The following is a 27,394-nucleotide window of genomic DNA, read 5'->3' as shown; positions in this document are numbered from 1 at the left end:
GCCACACTGGGGCGGATGTTTTGTCAGCTCTGCAGGGGCAGGCCAAGAGGTGGTTGACGCCACGCCAGCTTAAGCCAGGAATGGTGGTTTGCGACAATGGCACCCACCTCCTCTCCGCCCTCCGACAGGGACAACTGACCCATGTGCCCTGTGTGTAGCTCACGTCCTTAACCTGGTGGTGCAGCGGTTCTTGGGCAGGTACCCCGACTTACAGGATGTCCTGAAGCAGGCCAGGAAAGTCTGTGTGCATTTCCGCCGATCATTTAATGCCTGTGCTCGGCTGGCTGAGCTCCAAAAGGAGTTGAACCTGCCCAAGAACCGCCTTATATGTGACATGCCCACCAGATGGAACTCAACATTGGCCATGCTGCAGCGGCTGCACACGCAGCAGAGGGCCATCAATGAGTACCTGTGCGACTACGGCACCAGGACAGGGTCAGGGGAGCTTGGTTTTTTTCTCACCACGCCAGTGGGGCATGATCAGGGATGCATGCACTGTCCTGTCACCGTTTTGAGGAGGCCACAAGGATGGTGAGCAGTGACAGTGCATGCATCAGTGACACTGTACCTCTTGTCCACCTCTTGGAGCATACGCTGCGTGGAATAATGGACAGGGCACTTGAGGCAGAACGGAGGCAGGAAGAGGAGGACTTCCTTGCCTCTCAAGGCCCCCTTTATCCAGACAGTGTTCCTGCTGTGCCACCCATCACACAGGAAGAGGAAGAGGAGGAGGAGGATGATTGTGTCAGCATGGAGGTGGAGGCTGGCACTCAGCAGCAGCAGTCTTGTAGGGATGATTTACAGTCCCAAGAAACACATGGACTTGTACGTGGCTGGGAGGAGGTAGCTGCGGATCATGTTGTCCTTAGTGACCCAGAGGACTCCGGACCGAATGCCTCAGCTAACCTACGCTGCATGGCCTCCCTGATCCTGCAAAGCCTGCAGAAGGATCCTCGTATTCTTCGGATCAAGGAGAGGGACCATTAGTGGCTGGCCACTCTCCTTGATCCACGGTACAAGGCTAGGGTTGCCGACCTTATCTTGCCATCGCAGAGGGAGCAGAGGATGAGACATCTCCGGGAGGCCTTGCAGAAAGGTCTGTGCAACGCGTTCCCAGAGACTGGGAGGTTACAAACTCCTGGTCCTGGACAACGTGTTGCTGAGGCATCGGTCAGAAGGAGCGGTGGAGAAGGTGGCCGTCTGATGCTTTCAGACAATTTTTTAGTCCGCAGCCCCAAGGTATGATCGGTTCCAGCACCCATCGCCAGCGTCTGATTTACATGGTGCAGGAATACCTAGGGGCAAGGTCAGACTTGGACACCTTTCCCAACGAAAATCCTCTGGCTTACTGGGTCTTGAGGATGGATCACTGGCCAGAGCTTGCACAGTATGCAATTGAGCTACTGGCCTGTCCTGCATCCAGCGTTCTTTCGGAACGTACCTTCAGTGCTGCTGGTGGCTTTGTTACCGATCACAGGGTGCGCCTGTCCACCGAATCAGTTGATCGACTGACCTTCATCAAGATGAATCAGTCTTGGATCACCCACAGCTACCAAGCACCTGAAGCTGATGTAACAGAATAATTTTTTTTGAAATACCACATCCCTTCAAGACTGCCTATGCTGATGCTGAGTGATTGTCTATCCTCTTCCTCCTCCGCTGATATGTTGGAAGAACATTTCTGGTTCTGGTTGATGCCATCAGCCCAATTTTTCTGCCCCTGTTTAACAGGGACATGTAATTACAATTCTTGATATAATATTTCACAGGAGGGCCCCTTCCTGTGCCCACCCAGAGTAACGGTGAGGACTTATAGTGTTGTGGCACCAGCACCACAACCACCAAAGGTCAATTTTTCTACCACTGTTCAACAATGGCATGTAATTACAATTCTTGATATAATCGTTCACAGCAGGGCGCTCCAGCGCCCACCAAGAGTCACTTTGAGGGCTTACAATGTTGTGGCAAAACCAACACCTTGTTCCGCCATTTCTGCAGAGCATATAGGGCAGGCCCCTACTTTCAAACATCCAACTTACAAACATCTCCTACTTGCAAACGGAAGGAGACAACAGCAAGTGAGATGAAAAAAGATGAACGACAAAACAAATTATACAGGGGTGATAACCCTTCCCTATGTTTTCCAAAAAGCTTAAAAATCATTTTTTTGACTGGAGCTACACTTTAAAAATGTACCAGTTGAAAATTACAAACCGATTCAACTTAACACAACAAACCTACACAGTCCCTGTCTTGTTTGCACCGCCTGTATACTGCTGTTCTGAGTATATAGGGCCTGGGGGCCACACGCATTTCCTTTTTTTAATATGGGTACAGGGTTCCCCTTAATATGCGTACAAGACCCAAATAGGCTGGTAATGGGCAGGGAGGGCTACCCATGCCATTTTTCTCAATGATTTTCAACCATATTGCAGGAACCAGATATAACATTAAAACCGCAAGCAGTTTTAAATGGTGTTATTTCCGTTAAATGTAATTTTGTGCAGGGACTGTTCTAAACACGGGAAACACGTGGCACTTCACAGGCATACTACAGACACCCCCCAGGCACCATATTTGCAGGAATATTTCACTTTTTTTTTTTTTTCACTTTAATCGTCATTAAAATCAGTGCTCCCGCCAAAACGGACATTTTTAAAAACATTTTAGGCATTGACCCATGTCCCCAAACCCTTTTTAGGACAGTATCTTGCATATTAGCCGTTAAAATTAGCACTTTTCATTTCGAACGTTCGAGTCCCATAGACTTCAATGGGGTTCTAACGTTCGTAACGAACGTGGGGTCCGTTCGAAAGTTCTGGTACGAACCGAACCGGGGGGTGTTCGGCTCATCCCTACTCCTGACGGATGCTCCATGGTCTCTAATCAGATCATGCACATCTTCTTCTGTTTTGGGTACAGATTACCATCCTGCCTTAGGCCTCTTTCTCACAAACTATCCGTTCTGGTCTGCCTGTCAGTTTGGGGTTTTTTTTTTTTTTTCCCCCCAGTTGTCTTCCAGGACAGCCCTTGAGAGATGGTGTCCCTCCCATCGCCACAGGAAACACATTGCCAATCAGTTCAAAAGGCAGACCGTCAGGTCCCTGGTCAGTCATTTGTGTTTCCTCCGTCTGAACATGTTACCAGGAGGACTACATCTCTCAAAGGCTGCCTGAAGAGTGTGAACCTGTGCTGGGGGACTGGGTCCTGTACGGCAGGTTCTCAGCTAGTTCATATACAAGATTTTATGGGCTTGGGTACCGTCTGGCATTGTAGGAGCAGACCCGCTCCCTTCCTCTCTCCAGTTCCGAGGTGGCCAGCGTCAGGATGGTGTTAGTTCCCCCTGAGAGCAGTGTGGCAGTTCTGTGTCCTCCTCTGCACTGATAGCGGTGGGGGTCGGTGGCGCTGTCGCGTCATTTCCGGCGGAACTGCATCATCTCTGTGTGCTGAGACTTCCAGTTCTGAGTCTCTGAAGGCACAGGGAGCAAGAGGGAAGCCCACACTGCCTGTATGATCCCACCAGCGTCCAGCTGCACCGGATTAGCGGCGGGATCCGGATCTCAAGGGGGACCATGGAGGCAGGCACCAGTCAAATCCAGGTAGGCTGCTGGGCATGCCATTACACTGGTGGTTGGTGGTATTAAGGCTGGGACTTGTAGTTCACCAGGGTGGTGTTCACTTAACAGGTCGGGAGATTGTTTGCGGTGGTACAGCACAGGTGTTCCCTAGGTATTAAGACTAAGCACTAAGGATGCCCTTTTTCTTGTTTCAGACTAAGGAAGCCCCAAGGGAAGACAAATCAGGCCGCAGAAAATGTCCTAACTGTGGAAATGGGTTATCTTCAGGCTCTGGTAAAGCCTTATGCAAACAGTGTATTGCAGGCATTCTGAAAACGGAGGCAGATTCCCTCTTGGCTAAGCTTCTCGACTCCTTTAACCACTTTCAGACCAGACCACTTTTTGCGATTCGGCACTGCGTCGCTTTAACTGACAATTGCGCGGTCGTGCGACGTGGCTCCCAAACAAAATTGACGTTTTTTTTTTTTTTCTTTTTTTTTTTTTCCCCACAAATAGAGCTTTCTTTTGGTGGTATTTGATCACCCCTGTGGTTTTTATTTTTTGCGCTATAAACAAAAATAGAGCGACAATTTTGAAAAAAACGCATTATTTACTTTTTGTTATAATATCCCCCAAAAATATATAAAACATTTTTTCCCTCAGTTTAGGCCGATACGTTTTTCTTCTACAAATTTTTGGTAAAAATTGCAATAAGCGATTATTTGGTTTGCGCAAAAGTTATAGCGTTTACAAAATAAGGATAGTTTTATAGCATTTTTAATAATTTTTTTTTAACTAGTAATGGCGGCGATCTTTTTTTTTTTTTTGACTGCGACATTGTGGGGGACCCATTGGACATTTTTGGGACCATTGTCATTTATACAGTAATAAGTGCTATATAAATGCAGTAATTCCTGTGTAAATGACACTGGCAGTGAAGGGGTTAAGTGTTCCTAGGAATGTGTTACTAACTGTGGGGGGGTTGGGCTTTCATTTAGTGAACACTGATCTCTGCTCCAATCACATGGAGCAGAGATCAGCATCACTAGTTGCTAGGCAGAATGGAGAAATGTTGTTTACAACGGCACTTCTCCATTCGGCCACTCCGTGAGACGATCGCAGGGATGCCCACGGCGATCGGGTCCCGCGACCGGACTCACGGGGGTCTCGACCAGTGCGGGAGCGCGCCGCCGGCGGCGCGCTCCCGATGGCAGGGCGGCAAATTTAAAGGGACGTACATCGTCGTGCGCTGGTCGGCAAGTGGTTAAACAAGAGATGGCTTCAACTTTTAAATCCCTTTGTGATTTAATTACGGACGTAGGTACAGCTGTTTCCACCACTAAGGCAACCACAATCTCCTACTCACCATGCCTTACAACACCTAGTTCCGGGGAGCCCCATATAGTCAGAGCATAGCCCCACGTTAGTTAGCCCTGAATTCTCTGATGTTGATTCGGACCAGGATGAGGATCAGGCTGTAGCTAACAAAGGCGCAAGGTATAAGCTTTCTCTTGAAGAGGTAGAGGAGCTATTAAGTGCCATTTATGATACGCTGTAAATTGATGACCGAGACTCAATTATCCAGGCATGATTTAATGTATGAGGCTCTGGGGAAAAGGAAGGCGAAGGGTTTTTCCCATACATAAGGTACTTTCTGATCTGGTCCTTTTAAGGAATGGTCTGAACCAGACAAGTCTTCTTCTTTCCCAATTCCTTAAAAAGATTCCCTTTTGATGAGAGCCCAGAAGCGGTCTGGAATAAAAATCCAAAGCTAGACGCACCTCTTTCCAAGGTCTCAAAGCAATCTGACTTGGCCTTCGAGGACATGGGTCACCTAAAGGATCCAATGGATAGAAGGGCAGATGTGGTCCTAAAGAGGGCTTGGGATGCCTCCATGGCCAGGTTAAAACCAGCTCTAGCCACATCCTGTGTGGCTAGAAATTTGGAGTTCTGGCTATCACAACTGCAGGAGCATCTGAAAGCAGGCACTCCTAGGGCTAAGCTATTGAAGACCTTTCCTATGCTCTTTAAGGCCATGAGTTTTATCTCTGATGCCTCCACTGATTCTGTGAAATTTACGGCTAAAACAGCCACACTTTCAGTGGCAGCTAGGAGAGTGGTATGGATGAAAACATGGGGTGGTGACACGGCATCCAAAACTCGCTTGTGTAGTGTCCCTTTTTACAGGGGATTTGGTCTTTGGGCCTGAATTAGATGCCACCTTAGAAAGGATGGCAGACAAAAGACTTTTCCCATCAAAAAGAGAAATTTTCCAAGAATTTATTTTTTTTTTGTCCTTTTAAGGAACCCACAAAAGGGGAGGAGTTCAAGCCTAAAAAGCACTGGATAGGTCAAAAAGGGAAGGGAAAGGGGGGCTTACTTTTTAGCCGCCCCAGGCAGACCCCTAAGCCCCAGTGACATCAGGCTCCCTGTGGGGGGAAGGTTATCGAGCTTTCTTCCACAATGGGACAATGGGAGAAGATAACCTCAAACAAGTTTGTTTTAAACATAATAAAAAGAGGGTATGCGCTAGAGTTTCACAGCTGCCCACCCCCAAAATTTCTTGTAACAAAGCTCCCGAGCCATTCAGAGAAGGCCAGGCCTTTACCTTTGTTGATAGGGGAAATGGTAGATCAAGAGGTATTGACACCAGTCCCCATTCAGCAGCAGGGGGACTGTTTTTACTCTCATATTTGTGGTAAAAAAAAGCCGTCCTGGAAGTTCAGACTGATTACGAACCTCTGCCCTCTGAATCTCTCCATCCGGTACAAGAAGTTTTTTGGATGGAGTTGATCTATTCAATAAAGAATCTCCTCCAAAAGGAGGTATTTATGGCTACCCTGGATTTAAGGGACGCTTATTTGCATATACCTATAAGGAAGGAATGCCAGAAATTTCTTTGCATGGCTATTCAGATAGATGCAAAAATTTATCATTTTCAGTGCAGAGCTCTTCCTTTCGGACTGTCTGCCTCCCCGGGAATCTTTACCAAAGTTCTCGGGGAAGCACTAGTTGCATTAAGGCTTCAATCGCTCTCGATCATTCCATATCTAGACGACTTACTTTTGACGGCCCACTCGGAGAAAAAGCTCTCTCAGGACTTGCAGTTAACACAGCTCAGTCTAGGTCAACTAGGATGGATTATCAATCGGGAAAAATCCAAGACTGTTCCTACTCAGGAGATCTATACCTAGGCTACAAGGTCAACTCAGTGGATCAGACGATGGTACTACCGGAGGAAAAGATTTTGAACCTTTGGTGCAGAATCTCTTTTCTCCAAACCTCTTCCAAGTGCACAGTAAGAGAGATCATGTCAGTGCTAGGCCTCATGACAACAGCCATTCCAGCTGTGCAATGGGCCAGGTTCCATCAAAGAGACCTCCAGAGGTTCTTGCTGGAACACTTAAAGGGCAAGGAATTGGAGGAGGTATCAATCCCCCAGAAGATTAAAGCAGTCCCTCTGGTGGTGGAAGGATGCAGGGAACCTAAACGGGGGTTCTGAGTCTTGCCCATTACCTCCACTCTGACCACAGATGCGAGCAGTTGGGGAGCTCATCTCAACTCAGACTGGGCCCAGGGCCGGTGGACTAAAGGAGAGGGGCTTCTCTACTCCAATTGGAAGGAGCTAGCGGCAATCCTCAGAGCTATACTGGCTTTCCAGACCATTTTACAGGGTCATCATCTACAGGTCCGCTCAGACAATGACGGCTGTAGCATATCTAAACAAACAAGGAGGTACCAGAAGCCCTCGTTTAATGTCAGTGACCAGGCACATTTTTCGGTGGGCAGAGTCCAATCTAAAATCCATTTCTACGATTCATTTGGAGGGGGAGATGAACAGCACTGCGGACTTGAGTCGACAACGAGTTTCGAATCAAGAATGGTCACTACATCCAGAATTTTTCAATCTGATAGTAACTCGCTGGGGAAGGCCAGTAGTGGATCTTTTTGCAAACGGGTCGAATGCAAAAGTTCAAAATTTTTGCTCTCTATGCCTAGGGGATCGCCCTCTGGCAGTAGATGCTTTACAAACTCCATGGACTTTCAGCCTGGCATATGCATTTCTGCCACTCCACCGTATCCCAAGGGGTCTAGCAAAGTTCCTTGTGGAGAAAACTTGCTTAATCCTTGTGGCACCATTTTGGCCCAAAAGGCCATGGTTTACAACGCTGCTGCAGCTGTCAGACCAGCCGCCTCAGACTTCCCTGCAGACGAGATCTCCTGACGCAGGGACCTTTTTCACCCTCAGGTAACCTTGCTAAACCTCTCAACGTGGTTACTGAGGAGGAAATCTTGAAGTAAGGGTCTGACAGACAGGGTGATTCGGACCCTGTTACAGAGTAGAAAACCAACTACCAGGGCTATATATGAGTCTGGAGAAAATTCAATAGTTGGTTGGATGACTGGGTGGAAGGGCATGGACACAGCTGATATCCTTCAGTTTTTACAAGAGGGGGTAGACAAGGGATTAACCCCTAGTACTATCAAGGTTCAGATAGCTGCCCTAAGTGTGTACTTGGAAAGACGTTTGCAGGAAGACCCTTTCATTTCTATGTTTTGTAAGACAATCTCTAGACATAAACCAGTCAGTCAACAAAACTCCTTCCTGGGTTCTAGCTGTCGTACTGAGATTTCTTAGGGTCTCCCTTCGAACCTATATCAGAGTCCTCTCTAAGACTGATCACATTCAAGACGGTCCTGTTGGTAGCAATCACTTCCGCCCGTAGGGTTAGTAAGATGCAAACGTTTTTTATAAGAGAACCGTTCCTACAGATTTTGGAAGACAGTTATTTTAAAGACAGACCCTGGGTTCTTGCCAAAAGTGGCATCTAAATTCCATAGGTCGCAGGATATTGTCCTTCCTCCTTTCTGTCAGAATGCATCAAATAAGAAAGAGGAAACCTTTCATTTGTTGGATGTAAGACGTTGCATTTTAGATTACCTTAAAGTAACCAGTCCATTTAGAATCTCATATTCCCTCTTTTTGTCCTATTCTCAGGTCAACGCAAAGGACAGAAGGCCTCAAAAGCCACCATAGCTAGGTGGATCAGGTTAGCTATAGCAGAGGGTTATAGAGCAATGAACAAAGACCCTCCTGGTGGTATTGGGGCCCATTCCACAAGGGCATTGGCAGCTTCCTGGGCAGAAAAGGCTGGTGCCACCCCGGAGCAAATATGTAAAGCAGCCATGTGGTCAAGCTTTTCCACCTTTACAAAACATTATCGACTGGATCTAATGTCCAGTCAGAATCATGCTTTTGGGAGGAAAGTACTCCAGGCCGTGGTCCCACCCTAATCTGGTGAGTACTTGGGGATCCTCTCAAGGGCTGTCCTGGAAGACAACTGGGGAAAACCAGAGTTGGTACTCACCGGTAACTCCTTTTCCAGTGGTCTTCCAGGACAGCACGAGCCCACCCTTTTTTCTCAAAGTTTAATACAATAACTATATTGCTTGTTGTGGTTATGTTGTTGGTTTTTTACAGTTCCATCCTTTGGTTCTTGGTAAATGACTGACCAGGGACCTGAAGGTCTGCCTTTTGAACTGATTGGCAATGGGAGGGACTCCATCTCTCAAGAGCTGTCCTGGAACTCCACTGGAAAAAGAGTTACCGGTGAGTACTAACTCCTTTTTTGGGTGTGTGTGGTGTTTGTTTTTTTTTTTTTTTTGTTTTTTGCAGACCTGAATGGATGCTCCATAGACCTCTATGGAGCGCTGACATCCAACCCGCTCTGATCCGAAAAAGTGAGGAAAAACCTACTTTTCCATCAGTCATCGGATGACGACTGACTCTGCGGTCCATCCTCATCCAATCTCCCCCATGGGGAGAGGAGTGCTGTGACGGGTCCGTCCCTGCACAGTGTGCAGAGACAGACCTTTCATCTTCCTGCTCAGTGGGGATCAACAGAGTGAACCCTGCTGAGTAAGCGGATGTTCATGGGGTGGATCATCATGGATCGATCCCGTGTGAAAGAACCTGTACTAGCTTAATGACAAGGGTGTTGAAGCCCAGCTTGTGAGATCAAAGGGAATCTCCTTAACATTGTGGGAATGACTGATTCAAAACCAGAAAGCTTAACCTTTCAAGGTACTTCACATGTGGAAGGCATATCTGGTGTGGGTCCTGGGGCTCCTATTATAGGAATTTTTTTTTTTTTCCATGGGACAAATCTGGTGGTACAGCTGGGTCTCAACCATAATTATGGCTTTTCAGCACCATTTGAGTCGGGTGTCTTTTTAGAGATCATTGGATTCAAATATAGCCTGCCTTGTTTGTCCTTTTACTTCATAGGACCAGGTTCTCTGGGCATTCAGAAGCCATAAAAACTCACTACTCTCGCACAAGGTGGTGTTTCGTAAAGCCATCGCCTTCACATGGTGGTGTTAAGGCCCAGACTTTCATTCCTATCAAATGTAGTAGCTGTTTGATGTGATATATGTGAGACAGCACAAGCCATTACTGTACTTAAGCCATCTTTACTGAGAAGACCCAGCAGGAAACACAACAGAGGTAGAAGTACAACAGAGATGCACCATAGAGTTGCATTTAAAGAAACGTATCCATAACATCTCCCCTTTTAGTGTTAATAAATGAACATCTTGAAATTCAAGAGACAAAGCAATAACACATTCTACAGGTCAAGTCTCGTCGGTGGTTTTGAACATCTACCACTATGGGTGAAAACTGGCCCTTATGCAAGGATTCCTTTAGCCCTCTCTGAAGTTACTGGGCTCCTCTTCACGTACTGGCATGCTCTGCGCTTCACAGCTGTTGGGTATACTTGCTTGCCCAGGACTGTGATTGCTATTGGCATGAGGCATTGCCTCTGTACATGCCTCACTGTCAATGGGTGAGTATGTCCTTGTGATACTGGGTGAGTCTGCTCTATCAACAGGATACTGAGATCCAGGCTGCTCTGCCACTCTCAAATCCACTTAATTGTGGCGATAGAGTTCCTTCAACATCCACAAGATAAGAGGTGTGGTGCAACCTTTTGCAGACAAGTACCTATTCTCCAGGTAATGGTTTCATACGGATTCGTTCTCCAAAATTCAATTCTGGCCAATGTGTCGTATCGTGCCTTTGACACTTGTCTCTTAATCCTTAACTTGTCAGTAACTTTGTATGACAGAGGGTTCAAGCAGCATATTTGCTACTGGTAAGGATGTCTTAAATCTCCTTGACATCAGTCTTTGTGCTGGACTACTATCCATGCCTTCAGTTGAGTGTTTCTCCAATGTAAAATGGCCTTCCATGGGTCTTTACCATCACTTTGTGCTTTCTTGCATACTTTTTTTTTTTTTTTTTTTTTTTTTATACAATCTTTACAGCCGATTCAGCTTTGCCATTAGCCTGTGGATGACGTGGTGAGGAAGTAACATGCTCAAACTCCCATTCGGTGGCAAATTTTCTGAATTGTAGGCTCGCAAACTGAGGGCCATTGTCAGAGATTACTGTATCTGGTTGGCCATGACATGCAAACTGATCCTTGCACCTCTTAATTGTAGCTTCGGTGGATAAGTCGGGAAGGTCTTTCCCAGAAGTCTGAATAATGATCGACTAATAGCAGGTGTTTCTTGCCTGCGTAGTTGACTAAATCCATACTGAAAATCTGCCACGGACATTTAGGTATCTCATGTGACATGGTTTCTTTTTGTTGTAATCGGGCATATTCATTGCATTTGGGAAAATTACTGACAAAGTCCTTTATTTCACCATGCATGTTGGGCCAGTAAAGAGTATCACAAGCTTGTCTGTAGCATGCTTCACCACCAATATGGCTGGAGTGTATGCGTAATAACATCTCTGCTTTTGGTGACTTTGGAACGATGAACTTTTGGACCTTTGTACACTATACCATTTTGTATGCTGATCTCATCTCTAAAGGACCAATATTCCCTTACAATTCCAGGTACAGCCTCTTTTTCATCTGGCTACCCACTAAAAACAATAGATTTCAAAGGTTGTAAAGATGCATCCCTGTCAGTGTGCTGTATGAGTTGATGTATTTGCTGATTTGTGACCTTAAGATAGTCTGCTGTATTGATATCTGCAAAGAAATTTTGTTTCTGTTCCAGAAGACAAACTGTACGATGCTCACCTCCAGGTGCCACATTATCTGCTGTAGCTCTGCTCAGGGTATCGCAGATATACATTTCACATACTGGCTTGTAGACAACATTAAGGTTGTAATTCTTCAATGTAGGCATCATGCTCTGCAAATGCTTGGGAGCACACAAGGGGCTTTTTTTTTTTTTTTTTTTTTTTGAATATGGCAGAGGTTTTTGATCAGTTTCAGCTGTAATTGAATTCTGTCCATAAAGATGATGATGGAAACGCTGGCAGGCAAATACAATGCTTAAACAGTCCTTCTCAATTTGAGCATAATTTTGCTCAGCTGATGAAAGAGCTCTGAACAAATATGCAACTGGCTGACCTTTCTGCAAAAGGCAACAACCTAGACCATTTTTTACTGGAGTCACTTTGTATCGTAACAGGCTTTGTGACATCATAGAATTTCAACACTGGGGCAGAGGTGACCAAGCATTTTTATAGCCTCTACTGTCCAGTCATGCTTGGGGAAGCCAGTGCCAAACTGGCTCTTTCCAGAAGTTGCCTTAATGGCTCGCACACCTCATAAGTGTGGCAGGTATTTCGCTAGGTATGTAACAAAGCCAATAAATCTCTGTACCGCTTTGGCATCAGCAGGCTGTGGCATGTCCACAATGGCTTTAATCTTATCTGGGTCAGCTGTTAAGCCTTGTGTAGACAGGATGTGTCCATGGAAATGGACTTCTTCCACCTTGAACTGCAATTTCTCTACACTAAGCCTCAGCATAACCTGCCTACAATGATCCAGTAGCGCTATTAACTTTGTTTTCATCATGGTCATTCTCAGCCTCATCTGTATTACCGCAGCCAACTATAAGGATGTCGTCGGCTATTGGCTCAGTACCGTGAATAGTTCATCCTGCTTTCGCTGGTATACCTCAGGTGCTACAGAGACTCCAAATGGTAGTTTGAGCCATCTTTCTGCCCCAAGGAGTCCAGAACGTGATCGTGTAGCTACTCTTTTCAACCAGTTTGCACTGTAAAAAAGGCATCTCTAGCATCAACAAGTGTGAAGACACATGCTTTAGGTAGTTTGTGCAAAATATCGAGTGTTGGCATTAAGTAGTGTGATGTGTGTGTGTGTGGGGGGGGGGGGGTTATTTTTCAGGGCCATATTCAGAAACTTGGGATTGAGCGGGTAAATGGAATCGCCATTTATTTAGAAACAATTTTTGTCATGATTATCAAAAACATGTATTCTGATTAAGCAAGAGTATTTGTTTCAAATACACAGGATGTGTTTATAACTGTCTTGATGGTGTCCAAATGCAAGTCACACCTCCAGCTGTGAATGGGCATTTTTCCCGAGAATCTGGAAGTGACACCTAGGTGCAAAGTGACCATCCCTTTGTGAATATAAATACAATTACAACTTGATTAGACCTTCAAAAAGACTCACAAGACTTCCCACCCCCCCCCCCCCATTTTTAGAGTATATAAATATAGTCAGATGCCCAGCTTTAGGCAGAACAATATATTTGAATGTATACCATGTACTGATACAAAGTTGTTCTCCCTGCCTATGGCGAAAACCATAGGTTTGTATTTTAAAACGCATCATCCTGAATTCGGTTTCAGCAGTCAACGTTACTGAAAGCCCTTAAGTTATGGGTTTTCCCCTAGCAGGATCAATGCATATTCTGATCTTCTCAGGCTTTCTGATAACAACCATGTTACTGATCCAATCTGTAGGCTCTGTTACTGAAGTTAGATGTCATTCAGCTTTTATATTTATCTAGTTTTAGCTTTTAAGCTGTGGCTTAATGGCGATGTGCACATTGAGTGGGGCACATTGTACAGGTTGAATGGTAGGATCAAGTTCAAAACGAACCTCTCCTGGAACTAACTCGGGCCCTCAAACACATCATTGTAGGCGTGAAGAATTTGCTGTTTTGTCAGTGGCCTAGTCAGAGAGAATTTGCAGGCTAATTATTATGTAGCTCAGCAGGAATGGTGAACATCAGTCCAAGGCGCTCACATGTTGAACCTGATAATAGCGGTTTCTGATCGGCATCAACAATGTCAAAGTTCAGTTTGTGTATACAATCGCGTATGCTACATTCTGTTTGGAATAGCCCCGATGATTCCATTCGTTCCCCCTGAATACAACTTTAGTTTGGTGCTACTAGGCTGAAGGGGTGCTCTGGGTACCAGTTTAATTTTGTCCTTTATACTCATGACATCACATGTTGCAGCCGAACTGAGCTGGCAGGGTTGGATTATATTGTGTAATCTGAGGTTTACAAACCCTTTTTTTTGCCCTTTGTGTTTACCGCACCAATGCATTTTGAGGAGTAAACCATATTGGTGCTAAGCAGGTGTGCATCCTCCGGATCTGACGTTTGCTCAATTCCTTCCATTTTACTGGAGACTCATTCTCTTGCAAAGTGATTTGGTTTACCACATGCAGTACAAATTTTCCCATATGCAGGACACTTTCTTTCTCTCATACATGCACAATGCTGCAATACTTGCATGATGCAGGTTTCCTCCCCAAGTGAGTTGTGTAGGTGACCCTTGTGCTGAAACTTATGCTGGTGGTTTTTGAAGCTTTGCTTTTATTTAGAGGCTGCATTGATATTGTCAGTCAGTTTATCCTGTTCCATAGTGTGCATATGTTTGTCAGTAAGTTCTGCAGTGCGACACATCTCAATTGCTGTTTTGTAGATCTAAATCGCGTTTCCTTAACATGTGGCGGCGTGTGCTTTCACTGGTGATGCCCAAAACTATTTTATCACAAATAAGTTAATCTCAGAGAGCCATACTTGCAGCTTTTTCTCTTAGCCGTGTGACAAACCTAGCTATTCAGTCTTCTTGCTTACAGCAGCTAAATGTATCTTTCATGTGATTGGGGGGTTTGTTTTTTTTGTCTGAAGAAAGCGGCTAATGCATCCAGACTGGTTTTGGTGCCACTTTTTGCTCCTGTGAGTTTCAGATTATGCTTGTAAAAAAATGGAGGCATTCACTGCCCATCGCCCTTCTCAGTGTGGCTGCTTGCACTGCTGCAGGCTTCTAATTTTTTTTACCCTGTGGCTAGGGAGTAGTCAAATTCGTCCCTGAAATTGTCCCAGTTACTGCTGACATCTCCACTTACCCTCAATGCCTCAGGCAGTGGAATGCTGTTAGCTGCCATGATGCTGGTTTCCTTGCTGCAAATATTCAGCATCCAGGACAGGACTGCAATTGTTAGGAGGCACAATCAGTTCTAAGAACACTCAGATCAAGGCTGGCAGGCTCTCAGCATCAAATGTGTAGAAAGAGCATGGATCCAGAAGTCTTCTGACATCATGTTTGATGTGATATATGTAGACAGCACAAGCCATTACTGTACATAAGTAATGTTTACTGATGTAGCACTAACCACCGAAGGAGCTGCTGGTTATTTTTGTGCTTACTGTTGCCTTCCGTTCTCCTTGTAGCACGTCTAGGATGTCCTGTGGTAGATCCACTTGAAGGGATTTTATTTGCAAAACTCAGACAATTAAACAGTCTTTCAAGTTGGGATCAGAGGGTTCAGGTACTCTTGGTGTCAATGTCATGAAAAACGTTCAACTTGCTTACTTTGACTGCATCCAGAGAATAGCCATTCGCAACTGGATGATCACTCAGGTTGGACAGTCCTTCTCTCACAAGGCCTAGCGGCCAACTTGGTGCTTACTATGGAACATGTCTCTGCCATAGACGTTGTAGAACCTGTAGGAAAACTAAGCTTGAGAACACTTGCAGGATACCTGGATCTCTCAGCCTACTTGGCAATGTCCACAAGAACGGATTCTCTCGGTTACTTCAGCCCTTCCAGGCTCTTGCTAAGGGAACTAAACTAACCCGTACGTGGTCTTCTGAAGAGTCCTCCACTGGCAGTATACTGGGCCTCTCCCGAACCAGAGACGGCACCCAACCACCTCAGAATCTTTCCTTGCCTCAGGCTAGCCAGCCCTGAGACATCAGTCTGGTGAATCCGCACCCAGGCCATAGCCTTCCTGGGGGCTGGTCAGCGGGACCTGGAGTAAGAACATCCTTCTGGACCCGGAACCCCGGATCGCATAACATCCAAATCTTAAGTACCCTCTTCCAGAAAGCACAGCGAGAGCGCCCCTCCCACCGGGTGGACTCCGAGTAACTTAAGCACCTGACCAGACCATAGTTCCATGCCTACCAGAAGAGACTGTGGCCAGGCTGAACATCTCACAGTCCAGTTAGACTGATGCTGAGGCCCAATTTGGACAACTGTACCCAAACTGCAGTTTAGGCAACTTTAACTTTAGAAAAAAAATGCATAGTGCGTGCTCTCCAGGAGCCACCGCTACACTGGGAAGACCCAGCAGGAACAGGAAATGCAACACAGGAAGAAGTACAACAGATGCACCATAGAGTTGCATTTAAAGAAACATATCATCCATAACAGTAGCTTTAGCCTTTCAACCTCAAGCAGGACATTGTTCTTCCATTGCCTGGATGTGGTTTTGAGCTGTAAGACCTGATACTGTCTCTTACGCACTGCTTCATTTAGCTTGACTCCCCCCATCCCTAGGTGTGTGTGTCCTGAAGTTGAGACTTCATGTCTCTTCCAGTTGATCTGAAATGGGTATGTATGTTCCAGGCCTAGTCATATTTCAGGAGGGAAGGAGATGTTTTCTCAGCTAAGGGCAGATGGATTCCAGAAAGTAAACCCTACATGATTCAACTGCTCTTAATCACGATGGCCAGAAATGCTAGGGGGTGTTTGTAAAAGTGATAGATTTATTTTTATTTTCACAGCAAAATGCAGCATGAGGACCTTGATGGATGACTTTACTTTGAATAAAAAATGTAATGTTTTGGCTTGATGCTCAGATGCAATGTAGTTTTGCAAACTAAAAATCCAGTTTGATTCTTTAGTTTATAACCTGTATGTAATGTATATGTATTTAACATAGGGCTTGTTAGATCTGTGTCTAGTCCTGTCTTAATGGATGGGTCGCTGCCTAAGCAAGCCAAAGTCCAAGATGGCAAACCTCAAGCATCTCTGAAAATGCTGCATTCAAAAATGGTAAGTGAACAATAAAACAGAAATTTGGTGTGTGGTTAAGCAATAATTGCAAGAGGGTGTTTATTTATTAATTTTTTTCCCTCCTCCAGGGTGAGGATCCAGAACAGCAGTATGAACTTAGCAGGAATGTGATCTGTGGCATCTGCATGGATAAAGTGTATGATAAGCAGGTAGCTCAAGAGAGAGTGTTTGGAATATTGCCCAACTGCAGCCATGCTTATTGTGTCGGCTGTATCAAACGCTGGAGGAACACGAGGGAGTTTCAGAATGAGGTTATTAAGTAAGTTCAGCTTTTGTTTACTATACCGTTCTGAATATTACATGCTTGAATACAGAGTACTTGAAAATGTAGTTTTCCCTGTTATTTCAGAGGCTGCCCACAGTGTCGTGTAAAGTCCAGTTACTTTATTCCTCATAAATACTGGATTGGAGACTCTGATGAGAAACTAAAATTAATTGAAGATTTTAAAGCAAAGACTGGGTATGTAAGATCTGCTGTGGATCTCAAGGCTATTAACTTTAACAGTTAGGACAATCAAGTTTTTAGAAATGTGCCATCCCAAAACACCATGGACTAAAATTTGAGATGCTTTTTGGGGCTGTGGGCTGGTTGGGTGCTGAACACTGTTCTGTGTATGGCAGGCCCGCTATAATGCTGAACCTTCTATAGATTACCATGTTGGTGGAAGCTTATCTGTATTCACAGCTACCCCCCCCCCCCCCCCCCCCTCTTTTTTTTTTTTTTAATTTTAACTCCAGCCGTGTGTGTCTTCTCCACTAAAAGGCATTCTTTCCATGGAGGTTCCACTCGCATTCCTAATATTTTGCAAGATGTTTGTGTGGGGTTTTTTTTTTTTTTTCCCCTCTGTTTCCATGCAATGCCTTGAGAGGCCTGCAAGTCCAGGGCTGTGGATGTTAAAGCCATGGGGGGGGGGGGGGGCACTATAGTGTGGAAGCTCATTAACATTCAGCCCAGGGTGCCCTCACTCCCTAGACCATATTTTTGGGTGCAATGGAGCCCCCCCCTTCCAGCAATGTAGGGGCAATCTTGACTCTGCTTTAGTTGGTGCAGATTATATGCATGCGCAGTACCTGACTAGCTCCTGATGCTGCTTCTAGATGAGTGCTGCAGTGGGGTGTGTGGGGGTTTGTTTTTTATAGTGTTTTGTATTTTCCCACACAGTAAGATTCGCTGTCGCTTCTTCATTCAAAGTAACGGACGATGCCCATTTAAATCTGAATGTATATATCTTCATGAATTGCCACATGGTCACCAGCGCAGGAGAAGGAGAGATCAGAGACGCGCTAGTGCCTCTTCCCTAGTGAGTATATATGGCTGACTGGGTCACAAGTCTGTATGTATTCAGCATATTGCACTTTGTCATGGTGGTAAAAACTTGAGCCCTAATTGGTCCAATTTTCACAGTGTCCCAACCTTTACAAATCCTAAGCTTGGGTTTAGTTTACAATTTTTTTATTTTCTTTTTTTTCCCAAAATGTAATAAGAAAAAGCCTTATAAAACCCCACAAACTACAGCCTATGGTAGTACAGCAACTTCTGGGACCACCGCGTCTTAGTCCCATTGGAGGAAATTCTGTTATGGTCTTTCAGCCGCACATGCACAATGTGTAATCTCTCCTGTTTCCTATGAGGAGCTTGGAGTAGACTGTCTGGCCTATAAACAGGATGGCACTAGTCCCCATGGCTACTGAAACCTCATCCTAGGCTATAGGAGACTTCTTACTCTGCAAGTAGCAAAAAACCTGCAGATCTACTGGAGTTGCGCTAGGCTCCAAGGTTCTGTATACTGAATATTCAGTCGTTGCTGGAATTAACACCTTGTATGAAGCATCTGGGTTTAGTCCTGGACACAATGCAAGGTGTAGATCCAAGGGGGACATGCAAGAAAAACTGCATTTTGGCTTGCATGTGATTGGATGATAAAATCAGCAGAGCTTCCACTCACTGCAAATCTACCCCTTAGATTTAGAGCGGCTGCATTTGCAGTGCAAATTGGATTTCCCTTTCATACATTACCCCAATATATCCTATCATCCCTACAAGGGGCCACTGAGTACATCTTTCTTTTCTTGCATCAGGAGACACAGAGCCATAGTACTTTCTACATGGGTTATAGGGCCACTGATGTATGATGGACACTGGCATGACCTAAGGCAAGAAGTGTACTCCCTGTATAACCCCTCCCACTGAGAGTCCTTAGTTTGTTTTTCGCCAGTGTCTAAGCTGTTGGTAACAAGTAAAGATGTGCTGAGCTCCACTGGAAGCAATCCTTGCTGGGGCTAACCATGCTGACCAGATCCGTGATGTATTTTCATGGGCTAAATGAATGGTACCGAGGTCTCGTGTCTGAAGAAACAAGGTTTTGCTTGCGAACGCTTCTCTTTAGAGATATGGGCCCTGGATCTACTACTTTTTGGTAGTAAGGCCATAAATTATTTTTTTTTTTTTTCTGGCAAGATGCTGTTGCAGGTCCAGGATTGTGGGTAACCTGTGGTTCCCCTGTTTCCTGAAGGTTTCTTAAAGGTCTTGGAGCCCACCATGAAGGGTGAGGATTGGATCTGTATCTCTGATTTATCTCTGGAAAAGGAGATTTTCTCAAGAATTTCTCCTTCCATGTATGTTGCCATGCCTATGTGTCACCACCAGGGGCTGTATTGAGCACTCACCGACCTGACCCTGGAAACGGCACAGAAGCCTGTCATTTTCTCCTCCGGCCACAACAGATCTTCTGGTGATAAAGGGGGTCTGCTTCTCTTCCTGTGCCCCCAAAAATTTGTTTTTCTGAAGTCCTCTTCCAGGACGGCACACCTGAGAGATGAGGCTCTTCCCTACAGAACGCAATCAATCGACAGCTGTGTTAAGTCCCCACCCTTCTCCCCCCCCCCCCCCCTTGATCCTCCAGTTTTTGATTGTGTTTCTCCCTACATAGCCAAAACTGTTTTTTTTTTTCCAAATGACCCGAAGCCTGGGGCTGGTGGTCTCCCCTGGGAGCCGGACCACAAGCTTGGGAAGCCTCTGGGTCTGGTAGGATATTCTTGTCCTTCCTGGGGGGGGGGGGTTCCCCTATCTTTTCCTCAGGGGGGCAGCAGAAATTGGAAGAGCCCCCCCCCCCCCCCCCCCCGAGAGCTGAAGGACCCTGGGTACAGTGGTGTATCCAGAACTTCAGGGGCCATTAGCCTGTCTCCCCTCCTTACCTGTACAGGTGGCTGTTAAAACGGGGGGTGCTGCCCATCAGTTCTTTCCAGGGGGATCGTGTCCCTGACGCGTGGGCTACCGGAGAGGGCGTAGGAACAAGCACCCGCGTCATTTTCAAACTTCGGGAAGATGGCGGCGTTCTTACCCAGGAGGGTAGGGTGAGAGTCAGTAGGAGCAGGCACCCACATCCTCCTTTCGCTAGAGCAAGGAGGCACCAGTTCACTACAGTGGATGTCTGCCTTAACCACCTCAAATGGGAATGAGGAACGGAAGGCATTGATGCCCCCCCCCCATGTGTAAATACTGACTGGTACAGTGCATGACACGGCCTAACCTTGCACCACCCTATGGGGACAGCAGTTGGGGCGTGGGGGTTGCGCCACTTTGGCTATCCTCCTTGCGTGTGGAACCATAAGGATGGAAAAGCAAGCCTGTTGGCTGTGGCAAAAAGGGGAAGACTACAACGGTAAGTACTTTCCTTTTGCCTTGGGAATTTAGCTGCAAAATCCCAATTCCAGCCAGAGGGTTTCTGAGCATTTGAGATGATCTCCCCTGGGGTCTGGACTCAAATAGCCCTTAAGCTTCTGCTAAAAAAAAAAAAAACACCAGCCGCAGCTCCCTCTTACATCGGACACTGTATGGTGGACAGGTGTGCCTAAACCACCTCAGATGGGAAAGAGGTAGGTAGGCCATTGTTCCCCTTTCCCCGTGTGTATATACTGACTGGTGCAGTGCAGAACCTGGGGTTGGGATACAAATGGCCCAGACGCCACTGCTAAAACCACCAGCCACAGCTCCCTCTTACAGCAGAGACACTGTGGTTATTGCAGCAGTAGGTTGCCAGCCTCTCCCTACATGCCCAGTTGTGGTACATTAGTAGGGATGAATATAGCATACAGAGGGGACCTGGTAGATGCAAAGTTACTTACAGGCCAGGTATACCACTGAACAAGTTATTGGGCATTGGGCAGTGGTTGGATTCAGAAGCTCCCCTGGTCAGCAGGTGCACTAGGTTACCAGCCCTATTAGCCCAGCTGCTAGGAATCTGAAGTTGCTTCATGATGCTTAAAAGCTGACCTAACATTCAAGGATGGGCAGGGAACAAGCTTCTGTGTGGCACAGTAGGGGTTCCCTTGTGACAGATCCTCCTTTTGGGGGTTGCTTGCTATAGGTAACTTTCATAAGCTCCAACCTCCCACTCCATCTTTACACTGTGGTTATATTATAGTGTAGGAGGTAAAACAAAACTTTTTTTTATTTTTTGGGGGTTTGGGCTACAATCCACTCAGTGGCAGATCTAAAGGCGATTCACCATAGATCGCTTCCTACATCCCTTTTTAATTGAGAATTTTCTGTACAAACCTATGCAAGAGCTACATAATTGCTTGTTTGAAGCCTGCAAGTAGCCATTTACCCCCAGGCTAAATTGGTAACCACCTCTTCTAGAGGCTGTCTTAAATTGGTCTCTAGGGCTGGGCTCATTGAGACTTTAGTTGCTAATCAGCACCACCTGGGTATAAGCTGGCTAGCGTTTGCTCAGTCTATGGAGGTAAGGTAGGACAACTACTACTATAGTAGGGTGTCCTACCATTTTAGGATTTGTTCCTTCACTGGTGGTGAAGGTTTAGTATCTACAGCCCAGGCTATGCCTATGAAATTGCCTGTTGCTTATTTCATAAAGGGATAGGCCATGACTCCTCATTGGCTGCACACCAGTAGACCTCAGTTTTGAAGGTTTGTCCTTGCTGGGATGTTGTTGTGGCACAGCAGAAATGCACATTGAGATTTGTGACATCTCTGCTCCATAAGGGCTATATTGCTGTACCATAGTTGCCAACATTGTGGAAAAAAAATAAAAAATTCGGGACACTTTTTTTTTTTGGCAGTGGGCGGGAGTTGTGGTATAATTAGGGGGCGGGGTGTGCGTTTATAGGTGTGGCACAGGAAAAGGTAAAAATGCGGCAAATGGGCGTGGTTTACGTCAAATAGTGGACATGGCTTACATGGGGCGTGGCTCAAAGGGGTGTGGTTAGAGTCTGAGATGAATGCGGGATGGAGAGGGGGAAGGGGGAAGATGGAAAGGAAGGACAGCAGCCCCCCCCCCCCCCCGATCCTACACCACAATAGCAATATGTGTTTTCCAGAGTTTGACAATCGGAAGATAAAGATACTCCAAATACCTGGTGTTGGCGCTTCAATCCTGGCGCCATGATTGTTATGGTGTCAGGATGATTGAAGCGCATTATTTCTATTACATTGTAATCTAAAATGAAATCATTCAACTCACCATAATGCAGAATCAGTGGGAGCCCTGAGCGCGTCACTAGCCACGTTGCCTGCCATCAGGTGTCCCAAGCAGAGTCTGTCCTTGCATCAGGTGCCCCATCAGAGGTACGTTCCTCACATCTGTGTCCATCAGCGGAGCCCCTCCTTACATCTGGTGCCCCTCTGACATCCACAAACCGCCCCCCCGACATGCCGCCGTTGCCGCATGCAGATGACTGTGGCGCTGCCCACTGCCCTTTACACTCACTGACACAAGCGCACACTAGCAGCGAGGGTTGGCGGCGCCACAGGTGTAGACCAACTTCTGGTCTTCTTAAAAATGGCGGCCGGCAGAGACTGTCGCCGCCGACAAAAAACGGGAAATTCAATTTCCCGGGACATTTCCCGGGACAAATGTCCTAATAGCGGGAATGTCCCGCGAAATGCGGGACAGTTGGCAACTATGCTGTACATCAGTAATGTGCTGCACTGAAGCTTGTTTGCTGTCCCTTATATCCTAAAGGTACTGCTTTGTTTGGCTACAGATCAGAAAAATACAACAGTGAAGGTAGTCTGTACTTTCTGGTTTTGTGCTGCACAGCAGAAATGCACATCAATGAGTCTGGTGACATCTCTGCTCATAATGGTTATATTGCTGCACATCAGACATACACAAGATTGAGGTCTGTCTGTGGGGCTTTGTGTCCTGTTTTACTGTCTTGTTGGTTACTTATCAGAAAGGCAGCAGTGAAGTCTGATGGTCCTGATTTGAGTGGCGTTGTGCTGATTCAGACAGTGCTATTAACGGCAATGGCTGCCGAGTTTAAACATGCGATTTGACATGTTGAGTTGCATGACAAATCATTTCAATATGGATGTGCTATCTCTATTCAGAGTGTTTTATTGTTGCACATCAGACATATACAGGATTAATGTCTGTGGGGCTGTGTGTCCTGTATTACTGTCTTATCGGAAAGGCAGCAGTGAAAATTGATAGTTTGAATTTGTTGGACAACATAGCAGAAATGCAAATTGAACCCCTGCCAGGTGTAGTACATATACTGCCTTCGGTAATCAGTGTAGCACCACAAAGTGGTGTCGTGCCGATTTTAGCAATGCGATTTGACATGTTGAGTCGCAAGGCCAAATCGCTTCAATATGGATGTGCTATCTCTATTCAGAATTGTTATATTGTTGCACATCAGACATGTACAAGATTGAAGGTTGTCTGTCCTTCTTTTTTTTTGTCTTGCATATACTGCCTTATTGGCTGCATATCGGAAAGGACACAGCAGTGAAGGTTGCTTGTCTTTTTTCTGATTTTGTTTTTGCTGCTTAGCTGAGCCACTGAGGATGGTGGCATCTCTGCTCAGTATTGGTATATTGCTACACATCAGACATACACAAAGATTGAATGTTTGTGTCCTGTATGTCCTATATTTACTGCCTTATAGTTTGTATATCAGGCACAGCAGTGAGCAGTGTTTCTCATTGCTCTACCTTTCTGCATCTTAGGGATACACAGCAGGGGGTTGTTGGCTGCACTCCTCCAGGGAGTCACAGCATTGGGGACCCCTTGTTCGACCTGAAAATTGCTATAATTTTTATTTTATTTTTTCCCCCTGCGACTTGTGTATACAGGGACTGCTGGAGTCGCACACACAAATGGTATAAATAGTGTATGACTTCTCATATGTCTTGCAGTCCTAAGTCGCAGGTTGGGTCACACGGGTGTGGGAGCCCTAAGCTTATCTGTCCCTTCTGGTTGAGGTCTTGCTACACAGCAGGAATACTCATCATGGCGTTATTGTCTTATTTTGCAGCAGACCAGAAAGATTGCAGCTGTAAAGGCTGTCTGTCTTTTTCCTCAGTGTCTGCTTTTATGTTGCACAGCAGAAATACTCAAGATTGAAGCTTGTTGGTGCTTTATTTCAGACAAACAGTGCTGCAGGTTGCTTGTGTCCTTTCTCAGTGTTGGTTCTATCTGAACTACACTACAGAAGTGCATGTCAGAAAGGATTGTCTTGTGTTCCATATTTTACCCTGTGGCATAGCAGAAATGCACAACACGGGAGTTGGCATTCATATTGATCTTATAACTGTATTTGGTTTGTCAGAAATATGCAACATCGAAGTTTGGTTCTTTATATTTATTTATAGCTTTTTTTTTTTTTTTTTTTGCTGTAAAACACAACAGTAAAGGGGGTTCCTGTCCTTTCTGTATTTATATATATATATATATATCAGTTATGACCTAGCTAGCTGCACCTCAGAAATGCGCAGCATTTAGGGTTTGCTTGTGTCTTAATGTTTTTACATCTTGGCAGCACATCAGAAAACCAGACTGAGGACTGTTTGTCTACATTGAGGTTCAGATTTGAGTCTCTTCCCATATTTGATATATGGGTTTAGCTATTCACTCAGGTACACAACATTTGTTGTCTATGCTTGGTGTCCTTTCTGTCTAAATCTATTGTGGCCATTCCCACAATCCTATGATCATTTTATTTGTGATATTAATACATGTATCACCTTTTTTGTATTTCAGCTTTCTTTTCCATGGAGGGGGCCAGGAGTTTGGGCTGCAGATGCCACATGTCAGAAAACCTCGACCCCCCCCCCCCCCCCTTCTTACCTTCGGGGATGCCAGAACCATTTCCTAGGTTGAAGCCCTGTAGAGTTATGTGACACTGGAGGAAGGGGATAATGAATCGCTCTGTTTAGTAAGAACTTGGAGAGTTCTGCTCGGAGTATTAGGGCCTGAGGGTGTAAGTATAAAGATGTACACCCGATCGAATAGGTTTCGGCTTGGTGCATGGCCTTAATTTCGCCCTTTTAGCAAAACGAGACGTAGCAATATGGGTAGTTTACTCCTGCTAGGGACTTTTAATCTCCTGAAGTAGGCTCTCTGGCATAAGTAAAGCCATAGATTGGGCATGCCTTAAACTCAGGGATCAAGCTTCTGTAATCTATTACTGTTAAGTAGGCTTCCCTTTTGTCGGTCAGGGCCCCCCCCCCCCCTTTTTTTTTTTTTTTTTTTTTTTTTTTTGCAGCTTTATTTCCCTTAACAGGGTACTGTTAAGACAGGCCCTCTTATTGATTTAATGTAGTGTCCTTGTCTTACACAGGTCTCTGCTTTTATCTTTTTGGTGGTTCTAAATGGCACCTACAAGCACAATAGGCCATGGTGGTTAGAGTGTGAGACAGGCAACACTGCCTAACCTACAAGTTAACATGTTTTCTGATTCCATCTTTTAAGAGCCCATTCCACCTAGATACTACATCCGAAGCGGAAAGACAGGGACATCTGTGGAGCAGACCTGCAGATCAGCCGCATGATCCAGCTAAGATACCTTCATCAAGGCATATGGAGTGGAGGTACAGCTCACTGCAGAACCAAGGTTCGCCAAGAGGGTCTTGCAGTGGCCCCCCCACCCTAAGGGTAGGCCTGAGGTACTTGTTTATCCTCTCAGGTGTGCCGTCCTGGAAGATGACTAGAGGAAAGGTACCAGTTGAGTAGCTGTCTTTTTGGGAAATCTTCCAGGACGATAGACCTACTTCCCACCCGTTGGAGGGAAAATTGTAGAACACTAGAAGGTGAGTGCCTATGAGGAATGATTCCCCTTGTGAACCGGGTTCAGGAGTTGCTTTTCTACAAACTGAGGATCAAGGGGAAGGGTGGGGACTTAAAACAGCTGTCGATTGATTGTGTTTTCCTGTAGGGAGGAGCCTCATCTCTCAGATGTGCCGTCCTGGAAGATTTCCCAGATAAAACAGCTACCGGTAAGTAACTGGTACCTTATCCCCTTCGGGGGATGGGATGCCAAACTAGTTGCATGAAGTTGATTTTTAGCGCCGTGTGTGTGTGGCTGCTGGCTGTGGAGGGACTGAGCAGGAGGATGGCTTGTTCAGGTTAGTGACATAGGCATTCCCTTTGACACATTATACATTACCAGGCTAGGATTATGGCAGCTAATGGTGCTCAACTATAGCTTAGCAATGTACATTCTTTTGCTGGTAGTGCCTTTTGCTTTATGCTTCAGGCTATGAATGGTAATGGGACCAGGAACTTCTCTAAAGTGGTCAATGGTTTTCACTATGAACTGAATCCATTTCCAAAAGAATTTCCTCGTCCTCTGAGAGGGATGCGGCTAGTCAGATTGAGCCTTCAGGGGAAACTTGCATAAAACACTTCAGTCCCTGTATATATCATACAAAAGGTTTTTTTTTTTTTTTCTTCTACTATTTGGAAAGAAGATTAATGCTATGATGTCTTTCCATAGTGGGGCTAAACATGGCAGATTCCCATCTAGTCCTCAGGACCCTCTTATTGAGGTGCAAGAGGCTGGGGATCAGGTAGCTTTTCCCAAATATTTATCAGATACTTATTTATCCTCTTCTGAAGATCCTAATATGGAATGAGTAGCATCACAAAACGGGTTGCTTGTGTACTCCCTTACTCAACCTTTTTTGCTCCCTGCAGCACAGGCTCTTGTGGTGGCCCCAGAAGATCTTGAGTTGCCAAGATCATAAAGGTGGCAGTAGGAGTCTTTCGGACTCTGCCATTATAGCCAGACCTCCTCGCACAAGGTGAGGCATTTCATCCTACCTTGCGGACAAAAAAAATTAACAGGTTTGACTGTTGAATCACACTTTATAAAAGATCGTGGATGATCTCCCTTGGTAGGGTCTAATTTGATTAATGCCAGGAAGCCGGCTTCCAGAATCGCTTACGATAGAATCTGGAAAACATGGGTTTCTTGGTGTGGATACAGGGGTTGGCACCACAGGAAGTATGGCATAGGCAGGATCCCTGATTTCTTGCATATGGGATCTGAAATGGCTTCTTGCTTCCCACTCTTGGTAGCGTAGCTTATTCAGGGGGCAACATAGATTAATCCCCCTATCAAAGCACCTCTAAAATTCTTGGATTTAAAATTTGGTCTTATCGGCTTTGCTAAATCCAGCCGTTTGAGCCTTTACGAGAAAATCCCTTGGTTCTTTGACAAGAAAGAGATAATCCTTTTTGGTTGCCGTTTCTTCTGTTGGAGTATCGGAACTAGCGGCTCTGTCTTGTAAAGAGCCATATTTGATCTTGGATGAGGTGGTTTTATGTCCTCATCCTGAATTCCTACCAAAAGTGCTAACAGGTTTTTCATTTAAACCAAGATATTAGAGTCCATCCATCTCAAAGCCTCAATTTGGGGAAGAGAAGG

The 27,394-nt window shown here is 45.6% G+C and overlaps 1 protein-coding gene across 1 annotated transcript in view; it reads left to right on the top strand.

Annotated features, from left to right (window-relative positions):
* Nucleotides 1–27,394, top strand: part of LOC143984337 (putative E3 ubiquitin-protein ligase makorin-1) — a 51,841-nt gene that overhangs the window by 15,252 nt on the left and 9,195 nt on the right. The window contains exons 4-7 of the mRNA XM_077484577.1: nucleotides 16,584–16,696; nucleotides 16,786–16,976; nucleotides 17,067–17,177; nucleotides 17,880–18,018. Of these exons, the coding sequence (XP_077340703.1) occupies nucleotides 16,584–16,696; nucleotides 16,786–16,976; nucleotides 17,067–17,177; nucleotides 17,880–18,018 (554 nt within the window). The remainder of the gene's footprint in view (nucleotides 1–16,583; nucleotides 16,697–16,785; nucleotides 16,977–17,066; nucleotides 17,178–17,879; nucleotides 18,019–27,394) is intronic.

This window comes from Lithobates pipiens, unplaced genomic scaffold, assembly GCF_037356315.1.
Source record: "Lithobates pipiens isolate NorthernLeopardFrog02 unplaced genomic scaffold, aLitPip1_a1.2 Scaffold_16, whole genome shotgun sequence".
In the NCBI taxonomy this organism is placed as follows: Eukaryota; Metazoa; Chordata; class Amphibia; order Anura; family Ranidae; genus Lithobates; species Lithobates pipiens.
The sequence above is the reverse complement of the archived record's forward strand: the minus strand, read 5'-3'. Positions and strand labels throughout refer to the sequence as shown.